General features: G+C 31.2%; 1 protein-coding gene across 11 annotated transcripts in view; it reads right to left on the reverse strand.

Annotated features, from left to right (window-relative positions):
• The window catches only part of CHD9 (chromodomain helicase DNA binding protein 9), a 208,614-nt gene that overhangs the window by 39,798 nt on the left and 156,417 nt on the right, over window positions 1-12,399 (reverse strand). For all 11 annotated transcript variants that reach the window (XM_010990074.3, XM_031458441.2, XM_064489165.1 and 8 more), the window contains 4 exons: window positions 11,593-11,772; window positions 5,693-5,803; window positions 3,481-3,677; window positions 2,831-3,030 (listed from right to left, as the gene is read on the reverse strand). In XM_010990074.3, the coding sequence (XP_010988376.2) occupies window positions 2,831-3,030; window positions 3,481-3,677; window positions 5,693-5,803; window positions 11,593-11,772 (688 nt within the window). The remainder of the gene's footprint in view (window positions 1-2,830; window positions 3,031-3,480; window positions 3,678-5,692; window positions 5,804-11,592; window positions 11,773-12,399) is intronic.

Below are 12,399 nucleotides of genomic sequence, written 5' to 3' on the forward strand. Positions count from 1 at the left end.
TACATATTGAAATTTTCCTAATAAATATGGAGATGTTTATATTTTTAAACTTTTCCCTAACACAATTTTCTTATATTCATCATTTATAATCTTGTTATTTTTCATTTTTGCTACATGTTAATTTGTAATTTAAAAGAGGTCTGTTTGTGCTTTGTTTCTACAGCACTTTATTCTTCTTTCAAAATCATAGTATATTTGAAGTGTCTCTGCAGATATTAATATGATAGTTTAAAAAAAGTTGCCTTCTTTCATAGCCTTTGTTTCCTACAAGTTCATTTTAACGGTTTGTTTTTGGTCTCTCATGTTGGAGACTTTCTTCAGATGTCTGATACCCTTGGTTATTTGCTTATATTAAGAATGACAGAAAAGTTCACAGGTAGTCTGAATGGGTAGAGGTCACTGTTAACTCTTTGAAGGGTAATCTGGTTGGCTTTTTCCCATCATTATCTTTAGGATTCACCAAAGAAAAGTCCTTAATTTTCTTCCTTGAGTATGATATTATCCAGTATACACACTCATTTAATACCCACTTAGTAGCTCCATGCTGCAAATACCAATGCCACACAGAGACTGTTTTATCTTTCCCAGACAATAAACTTTCATTCAGTCTTCACTGTGGCTGCATGGAGTTAAAGAAGGTATTTAGGGCTCTGACATCCTCTTAAACAACTTTTAATCAAAGCCCCTGTCCTTTACACCCATTTTCAGAGGTTACTGATGTCACAAACTCCTGAAACTTTTGGGTAATCTGTGAATCACATCAGTTGGTTTTTGCCTTTTCCTCCTGCTGACCTAAGATCCAGCCTTTCTCTGGTTGGTTAAGTTAGTTATTAATCTAATGCTTCCAGGTTCCCAAATTCATTTCCCATTCTCTGCACTTTTAAGGGTTTATCCCTATTTATTTTTTTATTTTTAAATTACAAAATTAAGCATATACAAAAATAGATGGAATAATGTGGTGGACTACTATGTCCTATCATCCAACTTCAATAATTATCAAATACATGGCCAATTTTACTTCATCTATATCCTGTTCATCCCCAACCTCCGATACTATTTAGAAATAAATCTAAAACAATCATTTCATTAATAAATGTATCTTTTAATGTATGCAAAAGATAAGGCCTTCTTAAAAAAATAACTACAATACCATTATCAGCCCTAAGAAATGCAATAATACTTCCTTAACACTTGGTATTTGAATTTACAATTATCTAATAAAGATAACAAAAAATTTCCCCTGGGTTGTTTGTTTTAATCATGATCCAAATTAAGGTCCACACACAGCAACGGGTTGAGAACTCTTAAGTCTCTTTAAGGTTATAGCAGGGTTTTCAATCTTGGCACCACTGGTATTTTGAGGTGCAGTTTTTCATAGTGAGGGGCTGTCTGTACACTCATGGCCTCTACCCACTAGATGCCCTTAACATCTTCAAAGTTGTAACAGCTCAGGGTGGGAGCAGGACTGTGGCATGAAATCATCTCTGGTTGTGAATCACTGGTTTATAGATACCCTCTCCATTTCTTCCCTTCCCACTATTTATTGCTGAAGAAACTAGGCTTTTACCTGTAGAATTTATCAAGCTTAATGCTTAATTTTTTTCTCTCTATTGACATATAAGTGGGGTTTCAAGGAGGAATGAAACTATATTTGTGTTAATCTTCCATCTTTATCAGAAGCCAGCTCTTCACATTAATAATTTCATTGCTTCCTATTAAGACAGGCCTCCAATGACCACCCTAATCTAAAATATGTGCTTTCTGTTGTTCTCAAGCTCAGTGCTTAGTTTATTTACTTCACAGTACTCATCACAATCTGAATTATTTCAGTAATTTATCTACTTTCTTAGTATGTCTCTCTACCTGACCAAAATGTAAGGTTCACGATGAGCTCAGGGATGTTGTCTGTGTTGTTCCTTCTCATCTTCTCTGTACTTTGCACAAGAAGCACATAGCAGGCACTTTAACAAGTATTTGTTGATTAAATAGAACACAATTTTAACACAAATTTAAGGGCATAGTAATCTTTTTAAAAAAAAAATTCGATTATTTTATGCAAAAAAGAATGTTCTGTTAGCAAGGCTATGGAGAAAAAGGTACTTGTATATACCTGATAGGACTATAAATGGCCACAGTCATATCTGATAGCAAATTAAAATATTTATAAAAATTTTAAATGTATATCACTGTTTTCCAAACTTTAAATATATACTAATTGCTGAGGAACTTTTTAAAAGGTAGTTTCTGATTATTAAGTCTGAGGCCTAAGATTCTGCACTTCTAAGAAGCTCCTGGGAGATGCTGATGCTTTTAATACATAGGCCACATTTCAGGTACTAAAGACACATATACACTGTACCTTAACAATTCCATTTCTTGATATTTACTTTAGTGGAAGAGTTAGTCACGTGTACTAGGAGGAATGTACAAGGATCTTCACTGAAACTTGTTTTTTAACTGTCTAAAATTGGAAATATCCTAAATGCCCATCATTAAAGGAGATGCTAAATGACTTAATAAATATCCATACAAGGACAACTAAGCAGGAGTTTAAAAAATGAGACAGAGCTACAAGAATACAGATGGGATAACCTCAAAGACATATTACTGGGTCAACAACTTGCAAACCAATACATGTTTGATAACAATATATAAAACTCAACCAAACTAATAACACTGGTATTTTCCAAGCTGGAACTTGACTTGAGGGTGAAGGTTAAGGGTTCTTTACCAGTATTTGTAATGCTTCAATATTTTATAGGGTACTACGTTAAGTGTTACTTATACAACTTAAAATAAATTGAAAAAGAAAATAAAAGAACGTTCTTACCTAGATGATTTTGTAGCTCTCGTGTCTGCCCATCTTCGGTTGGAGTAATGAGATCCCATATGAAGCCTTTAATTTTCTCATCTCCTCGATAATGAACAAGGCAATATGCTAATAGCGCTCGGCAAATTATTTCTACATCATGCTCATTTAGCTGTCTTTTAAAACGGCCATGTGATAGAATCTCTCTCCATCGGCCCCATCTAGTTAAAAAAAAGGTGTGTTTACATTAATATTGAGTCAAATTCTAGAGAAAAACATTACTCATGAGTAAAACTGCAAAAAACATATTTTGTCATTAACAGGATTTACCCAATAAAGTTTTTTCCCCCATGAGTAAATTGTAGAGCCATGGTACAGTAATTTCTAGTACATTTTATTCAACAATGGATAAAAACATTATCCATTTGTGTTACTGAGTATGTAAATCTGAGAACAACAAGGAGTTTGATATTAGTGATACATTTATAATTATAAAATTTAAGGATATCTTCTCATTCTACTATTAAATATGTTAAATATACAAATGCAGGGTACTTAAAATACATTTTATTGATTCTAATAAGATTAAAAATATACTAGAATACAGTGTATGTTTTCTGCAAATTTACATACAAGACTACTAACAGTAAACATTAAAAATAATACTTTACCCATAAACTAGCAGATTTTTCTCTACTCTAAAGCATTCAGTTCTTCCATAGCCATTTGAACGCTCACAAGGTCTCCGGAGTTTGGGTTTTTCATCTCCTTCACTTTCAGCTTCAGATAATTCAGCCAATTCATCTTTTGTGGCGCTAAAGGGTCTTGTTTGCTTCCTAATTCTTGGAGTATCAATAACCAAGCTGTTCTGTAAAATTGAATAGCTATTACTTGAAGGTCCTTTTACTAGTTTGTTTATAATAATATTTTACATTTTTACCTTTCAAGTTGTACAAATAATAAAGTAATTATAGAAAGCCAGAGAAATGAAATTGCTAACAATTCCACCAATGTACCAAATCCATTAAAAATTTTTTCACTTCTTTAAAACCCTTATTTATATAAATATATAAATATATATAAATATGTATATATAAATATATATATATATATATGAATGAAATGTTGTAACATTACAGTTATAAACAGAATTAGGTATGTGGCTTTATATTAATGTGAAAGTTATTGTACTGTGTTTCTTCAATAACCACGCATTTTATTTTCAAACTGAATTTATGCATCATAATTTTCTTTACATACTTATTTCACAATTTAATTTAGATTGTTTTTAATTTTTAAAACACATAAAGCTAAAGTAAGTCTTTGTGATCTAAGTTTATCCTAAAGATAATTCCAAAAGAAGTGAAATATCTAGAAACAGAAATATTGGTCAAAAGATGTAATTATCTTAGGATCTAGAAACATGTTTCTGTGCTTCCCAAAAGAGTTATACTAATATACCACAAGCAAGGTAATAAATGTATGGCCCTCACTATGTTCAAAGCTATTTAATTTATTCAAAACAACTTAAGTTGACATGTTTTCACCTTCATTGAATAATTTCTTTTAAGTCAGGCACCATGTTGTGGGCTGTGGTTCAGCTGTGAATAAGACAGCTTCCTGCTCATGAGAAATTCAAAGTCCTGAGGATCAGATTAATGCATAAACAAACAAATGGTATTCAGGATGTAATATTTTATGATACAAGATGGGTACAAAGAAAGTCAGTAAGACTTCCAGGGGAATTTTAGATTTTGTCTGGTTATATGTTGATTTGGGTTGTACTTCAATGTTTATAAATGAACTCTTAAAATGTTTAAAGTATGTAGTTTTTTCTTTCCAATTGACAAATCTCCCAATTAAGTTTGGTAATTGATTTAACTGAAATCATATACATCTTTCAGTAGATACCCTAAATGTTATAAATGTTTATTTTCCTACTGTTAACTAGTTTTCCTCTTCCATTATATTTTTCTATTCCTGTTAGTGGTGATATTTAAGAAGGCTAATGGCATATTTATCCTTCATGTAGTTAATTCAATAATCTCATTTAACTTAATAGTGGTCTGCAGATTCCATTGCCTTTTTAGGCATATAAACATGCCATATGCAAATAATATTTTTAGAAATATCTTTTCAAATTTACTTATTTGCTTTATATAGAACTATACATATTTCCAAAATATATTAAATAATGATGATTATTATTTAATTGTAAAGTTTTACATTTTAAAAGGTCATCTATTAAATTAGATCCCGTGCATCAATGCTCAATACAAAATTCTTTTAATCATGTAGCAGTTATTTTGATAGCAGGTAAGGCTCCCAAACATTAATTTCCTATAAATTACTAGATAGGTATCTCATGAAATGAACAGTTCTGTTATTATCAGTTCTTTGAATCCTATGTTAGCTTTTTGGCCCTTTTTCCTTAGCTCCAAAGGACATTATTAAAAAAAAAAAGTTTAAAAATACTTTTTTTTATTGCTGTTTTTCTCCTTTTATATTTGACTGCATCATCATTAATGGGATCTGACACCAAAAAAAAAAAAAAATAAATAAATAAAAATAAAACAAGGTTAAGGAGCAAAATAAAAGGAATTATTAATTGAAAACATCTTAAAAATTAAAAAACACATAATTTTAACACAAATAATACCCAAAATTATACTTTCCCGGTATTACAACCTATCATGACAGGTATCAGAAGAATTAAACTGAAGCAGTGCCTGACTCAACATGTCATCATTCTACGACCCTGTATCAATTAATTTATGCAAATAAATTTATTTAAGTAAGTACATAGTTGAATGCTTTAAGATATTATAATATTACCAAAGTATTCCAAAAGGTCATTTTTTCAAAAGGGAAAGAAATACTTACTCTACCACTGATGGCATCTATATCTATTTCTGCCTTTTTCGCCCATTTTTGCCAGAAGTTGGGGTCATCTAAGGAAATATCTGTTCTGTTTCCAGATGCCACAAAACTTGCCTGAAATATATAATGGGAGTTTTTCAAAATGTTTTGAAGCTTAGAGGAAAAATCTACCAAAGTATATCTAAAACCTAATCTCATATTTACTGTGGATAGAATTTGAATTCAGCATACATACACATACACTCAAAGGATGTTTCAAATGCAGTGGTCTGAAACATAGCACAGCATCTGCTTAAGACCAAGGGCTAAATGCCAATGCTTGAGTTTTAGGGGCAGAATTAATTAAGTTATTACTGTTGCTTAAGTCTTAAACTCTTGATAAGCAAGGATCAAATCTTTTTGGTCAAAAAATCACAGAGGACAGAGATACATGCTTTCTAGAAATACTATACAAAATATTAAAAAATTAGGTAATAAGAATTTCATTTGCCCTGTATAGTTCATTTTCTGGTGCTCTCCTACTTTACTTCCATCACATTTTTACATAGATACGTCTCCTAAAGAAAATACAATACATGATATGATGAAATGATACGAGAAATAAAGAAAAATGAACCACTGGCTATCTTTATTTATAAAACTCTTTTCCTTACAACATAAATAATGCATAATTGTAAAAATGTAAGAAATTACAGAGGAATAAAAGAAAATATAAATGATTTATTTTCTTAAATATTATAGAAATTATACAATCTTTTAGGTGGAAAAAAATTTATATACTACAGTTCAACACTGTAACTCATAAATAACAATTATTTGCAACTTAAGTTCTTAAAAACGTGGCTTCAAAGAAAAGTTATCAAAGTACTTTATAAAAATGGAATAAGCAGTGAAGATTTACGATGCTTTAAGAAAAGGGCCTGAAAAAATGCATGCTAAACTCTTATTAGAATAAATGGAAGAATACAGTCACATAAAATGATTTTCAAAGAAGAATATAATTGGTAAACGGCTGCAGGGTAATGCCTAATTATCTGGGATATAATCATCAAATGATAAAAAGCTTCATTAAAGAACCCATTTTGATATAACTTTAAAATGCAGAAAATTACACATAAAAAAGATAATAAAACTGTTACAAGCAACATGCCATTTATGATATTCAAGACAACTGGAAGTTTGAACACTGAAAATTTAATGATATCAAGGAATTATTGTTAATTTTATTTTTAAATGTGATAATAGTATTGTGGTTGTGTTAAAGAAATCTCTAGATATATATACAGAAACATTTGTAGAGCTGATGATATAATGTCTGGGGTTTGCTTTAAAATAGTATGATAGACGGGTAGGGTAGTGATAAAACAAATTTAGCATGAGTTGATAACTGTTGAAGTTGGATGATAAGTACACAGGTTTCATGACATTATTGTGTCTATATTTATAGTTTGAATCTTTATGAAACATCTAAAGAATAAGTAGGAACAAAATTTAAATCTTAAGTGCTTCTTTTTTTTTTTTACATTTTTTTTGTTGAGTTATAGTCATTTTACAACATTATGTCAATTTCCAGTGTAGAGCTAAGTGCTTCTTGTTGAACTTTACAATGACTGCTCGTGATAGTATTTACCAAGTAATAAATATATTCATTCCATCAAACATTCTTGAGATTGGGTTATTAAGATGCTTATATCTAGCAAGTATTTAAATATTATAAATGTTTAAAAATATGCATCTTACTGGCATATTTATGAAACAGAAGTGACAGAAATAAATGCTTTAATGAAATGAATTTAAATTCCTTTTTTGCTTGCTGTAAACTATAGCTTTAATATTGTGAAACTATTGAAAATAGCAATTTTTTATTTCTTTGAAATGGTGAATGTGGTAGGCTGAATAACAGTTCTCAGAGATATCTAGGTCCTAATTCCTGGAACCTTGGGAATGTTAGTTTACATGGCAAAAGGGGCTTGGCAGATGTGTTTAAATTAAGGATCTTAAAATGTGGAGATTAGCCTGTATTATCCAGAAAGGCCTTAAATGCAATCACAACTGTCCTTATAAGAGGAAAGAGTTGATTTCACTACAGAAGAACAAAAGACTAACAACAGAAGGAGAGATTGCAATAATGTGTAACATGGTCATAAGCCAAGAAATGCAGGCAGTCTTAAAAGTTGGAAGAGATAAGAAAGAGATTCTCTCCTGGAACCTCCAGAAGGAACCAGCCCTACTGTCACCTTGATTTTAGCCCGTAAGACTCATTTTGGACTCATTCTGACAGCCAGAATGATAAGAGAATAAATTTGTTACAGTGGCAACAGAAAACACAGTGAGACACCTTTTAATTATAAACCACATGTTATAAAAACTTATAATCAAATTAAAAGAGTAAAGGCTAACTAGTTTGATAATATGAAAAGTAGATAGCCATCATCACCTGCATAAAAGTAAGTATGTGATGAAAATTCGTCAACATGGTATGAATGAATATGAGTAACAGATGTCATTCCTAAACTATATATTCCTAAACTATGAGGGGACTTCATTTTGTTAATTCAGAAACGAATTTCTCCTGAGTACATATGATATCCATACTTTAAAATCTTCATTAATATACTCATCAATTTTCAAGAATAATGAAAAGTTCACTGAAGTTCACAGTGTTTTATTCTGTCTTACAGTGTCACTGATATATGTCTCTAGAGAAACCATTGAATATGGAAAGTCACTAAAAGGAAACAACTAGATTTTTGAAACATATTACTTTATGGTTGCTTACCTTAAAAAATTCTGTGTTACAGTGGATAATCACTTTTATTCAGCTACCAGGTAACTGTTAATAATTAAAATAATTTGCCCGGAAGAAACTATATGTCACAATTAAATGGCTTTAAAAGATTTTAAGAAAAATAATAAATTCACTTTTCAAATAAAAATTTAAATATTTTAAATAATTCCAGATGCTCTTGGTAGCTGACATATAACCTACTTTCAAGATGACTTACAAAATTCTTAAGGTTTCTAACAATGGATTAATGCCTAAAGAAATGAAATGCCTGCTGTGGAGGATGCCATCAAGTACAGGTTTACTAACTACTTTCAAATGTTAAATCTTAATATCCTAGTTCCCCCAAGATATTTTTCTTAAAATGTATTCCTTCAATCACTAAATTCCTTTATTATTTGCAAGGGAAGACTTTAAAATGGTGAAGTCCATCTTCCTCTTCAGAAGGTAGCAGAAAGGTCTTAGGTGCCACAGAGGCCCTTACAAATAAGCAATCTATCTGAAGCTTGACTCATACTATTTTGTTTTTGTAAATTAAGCAATTCAAAGCCTTTTGTTCTACACCAAATTTAAAATCAGATCAGAAACTTTTCTGTTTCTAGGATCTACCTAACTGCCTTTATGAAAATCTCTTAAAACAAGGTTTAGTGGGTATAAACACTTATAAATGAAGTTACCAATAATGAGTCTAATTAATGGATATGTACTAGGTCTAATTAGTCTTATTATATACCCTGCTCCATATATATACAGCTTCTTACCAGAAACTCTTTGATAATGCAAAGAGACATGGATTGAATTACATTTATCCAAACCACTGAAAACAACTGTGTATAGCTGAAGTTTTTGGAAATTCCAGGGAAAAGTATAAAATACTATCAACTTTTTTCCTTTGGTGCCATTATACAGTGGTGCCCTATCTCACTATGCCAAACGCCTATTATATGACATTCCCAAATAATTATGGAAATGAAAAAAATTGTAAGACAAGTACAGGCAAACTCTCTGCTCCTCAGCTATAGTGGTAGCTTTTCAATAAGCTCTCTTTTCAAAAGTAGTAATTGTTCCCTGGTCTGAGGGTTTAAAACAAATATTTACGTCTAAAGTATTTCACATTCTTAGAGTACATCTGGTTATGATTAGAGCATACCTGAGTAAAATAATGCTCAAGTAACACTTTATAATAAAGTAGGAAAGGCCAAGCATGAATATTATGCTGTCTTTTATAAGGACAAGAAAAGACTCATAAAGGTTAACTGTCCAAGGTCACTAAGCTTATGAGTCAGATTTCAAACCCTGGTGTTTTGACTTTCCATGATTATTATTATTAACATTATAAATGAGAAAGCATATGCCTCTATTAAAAAAAAATCATGACTAATTTTAGTTCTCAGCTTTATACTTTACTTCTGCAATATTCCTTTTGTTTCCACAATACTACTTTCTTCTGCTTTTTTTCTCTAGTAACTCCCAAATCTGTATCTGTATCCTAGACAACTCCCCTGGACATCTCCACCCAGGTGTTCTGTAAATGGCACAAATATAACAGCTCGAATATTTTATTTTCTTCATACAAACTTCCTTCTCCTGCATTCTCTGTCTTACTTAATGATACCATGACCCTCCTTGAGACAGACAACCACCTTCAAGTCATTTCTGACACCTCCTTCCACAAATTTGTAACTGGTCATCAGTTCTTGTTAATTCAAGTGGATCCCCACTATCCTAGCTCATCTATCACCACAGCCTATGTACACTTCTTATCTGGTCTCTACGCCTCTAGCCCTTCTCATTCCAATCTCATTCTCTACACTGCTATTAAGAGTTAAGTTTCTAAACCAGATCACATTATGTCCATTTTCTGCTTGAAGGGATTTAAAAGCTTTAAAACTGCCTCAGGATCAAGTTCAAATTCCTCAAAATGGAATTTTTTTGGAGCCCTTCACAATTTGGGTCCAACCTCTAACCTTCATTTCTATCTCCATTTAATTTACACTGTGCATCCATAAATGTCTATGTCATATTTCTTTAAATCTTTCTTGTAGTTTAGTAACACATGGCTCATTTCTGTGGCTTTCTCTTTTTGTAACACAATGAAATTCAAACTTCCTTAAAGACTCAGCTCAAATGTTATTTTCTCTGTAAAGGCTTTCCTGATTCTCTGCTCTCCTATTTTATGGACAGTTAATCATTTTCTCCTTTACTTTTTTCAGTGACTATAATTCTTTCACTTTAGTATTCCCATCACTTACTAAAGTACCTGACACAAGATTTCATTAGTCTGCTGAATAAAAAGTTTTCATATGAAAACTGCTATCATTACTTTTGGTGTAGCACTTGGACTACCTGCTGTAAGACAGTCTTTTCCTCCATAAAGATCAAGAAAGACTTCAGGAAAAAAAAAAAAAAAAAAAGAAAGACTTCTGGGTTGGAAGTGAAGAGGGGATAAAGGAAGAAAATGTAGAAAGAAATTAAAGTGGAAAGGAGAAAACCTGAATGAATCAGTGCACATGGGACAGAATACTGTAATTAAAAAACTCTTCAGAAGAATGCAACATATAGGTTTACCATATCTCTGTTGGAAAAAAAGGAATATAAATGCAGTTAGGAAACTTTTAAAGTGTTTTTCCCAGATAGGATAGATAGATAGGCAGTTATCAATATTTCCTTTCAAAACACAAATTTCATTTTGCTCTCCCCAAATTTGACTTAAATATTTAAAATGATAATAGAAATCCTCTCTCTCCTTTAAGTAGTTTAAATTATTATAAGTTAACATAAGATGATTTAACCTTCTACACTATATTATTTATATTTTGCTATAAGCTCTTTAACTGATAAATCTGATTTCAAATGTTCTACTCTAATTAACACTTATAACTATTTCTAGTTATTACTCTTACTCTATTTCACTAGGATCAGAAAAGTACATGTAAAATTTGGTATGAGAGATCAGAAAAAATGAAGGAAAAGAATCTATTACCTACTTCTTTTGAGAAATTCAGTTTATTTAAACATTAAATAGAAGCTCTGCAAATAATTAGTAAAGAGACAACTAAAATTTTTTTAATAGAGAACATTGCTGGTATACTTATAAAGTACCACTACTCAGTGTTACCTTGGCAAATGTTGACCCACGTCCTTCTGACTCAATTGTAATGGTTTTTGTACGACGTAGTAAAATCTGATCGATATCTTCTTCACAGAATTTAGAGCCCTCATCTTCTTCTTCCATAATGGCACCATAAGCACCTCTTCGAAGCAGATCTTCTATTTCCTTTTTGGAAAGCTGTTGAATCTAAGAGAAAACATTTTGGTAACATTTTTTTTTTAAAGTTCATAGAATGAGAAAGTATTCCTAAAGAATGTCAAAGAACAGAGAAGTTATGCTTAAATTGCATTCAGGGCTTGGGATGTACCTGAGAGAATTCTCTGAAAGAATGCATTGAAGCTGTTGACTCTTTGCTATCTTGAAAATAAGATTTGCCATTTGCCTAAACTGGCTTCAGTTAAAACAAAGCCTATGGGGTAAGTAACTTCTCAAGGTTCATTTTAGTACTAGGGTTCAATAGCTGTGATAAAGCACAAGATACAAATAAGGTAATAATTCTGAGGGGCAGGTAGGCCCAAAACATCATTTATAACAAGATAAAGCCAATGCTAGTAGTTTGGCCCTAAAAATTTATTTTGAAAAACTGTTTATAGAAAAAAATGCAGGAAAATTCACAAATTCTAATTTGCTATGCCATGATACAAACAGCCTAAAAGCAAGAATTTCTACTTTGAAAACACATCTTGGAATTCACAATCATTGAAGCTACTACACAGAAGAAAAGGATTCAAAAAGTATTAACTAAATGTAGTTCTATTCTGAAATTCCTCCTTACATAGAAGCATCTAATTAGTGTTCAGTATGGATCAAAGT

This window comes from Camelus dromedarius, chromosome 9 (assembly GCF_036321535.1).
Source record: "Camelus dromedarius isolate mCamDro1 chromosome 9, mCamDro1.pat, whole genome shotgun sequence".
Classification (NCBI taxonomy): domain Eukaryota; kingdom Metazoa; phylum Chordata; class Mammalia; order Artiodactyla; family Camelidae; genus Camelus; species Camelus dromedarius.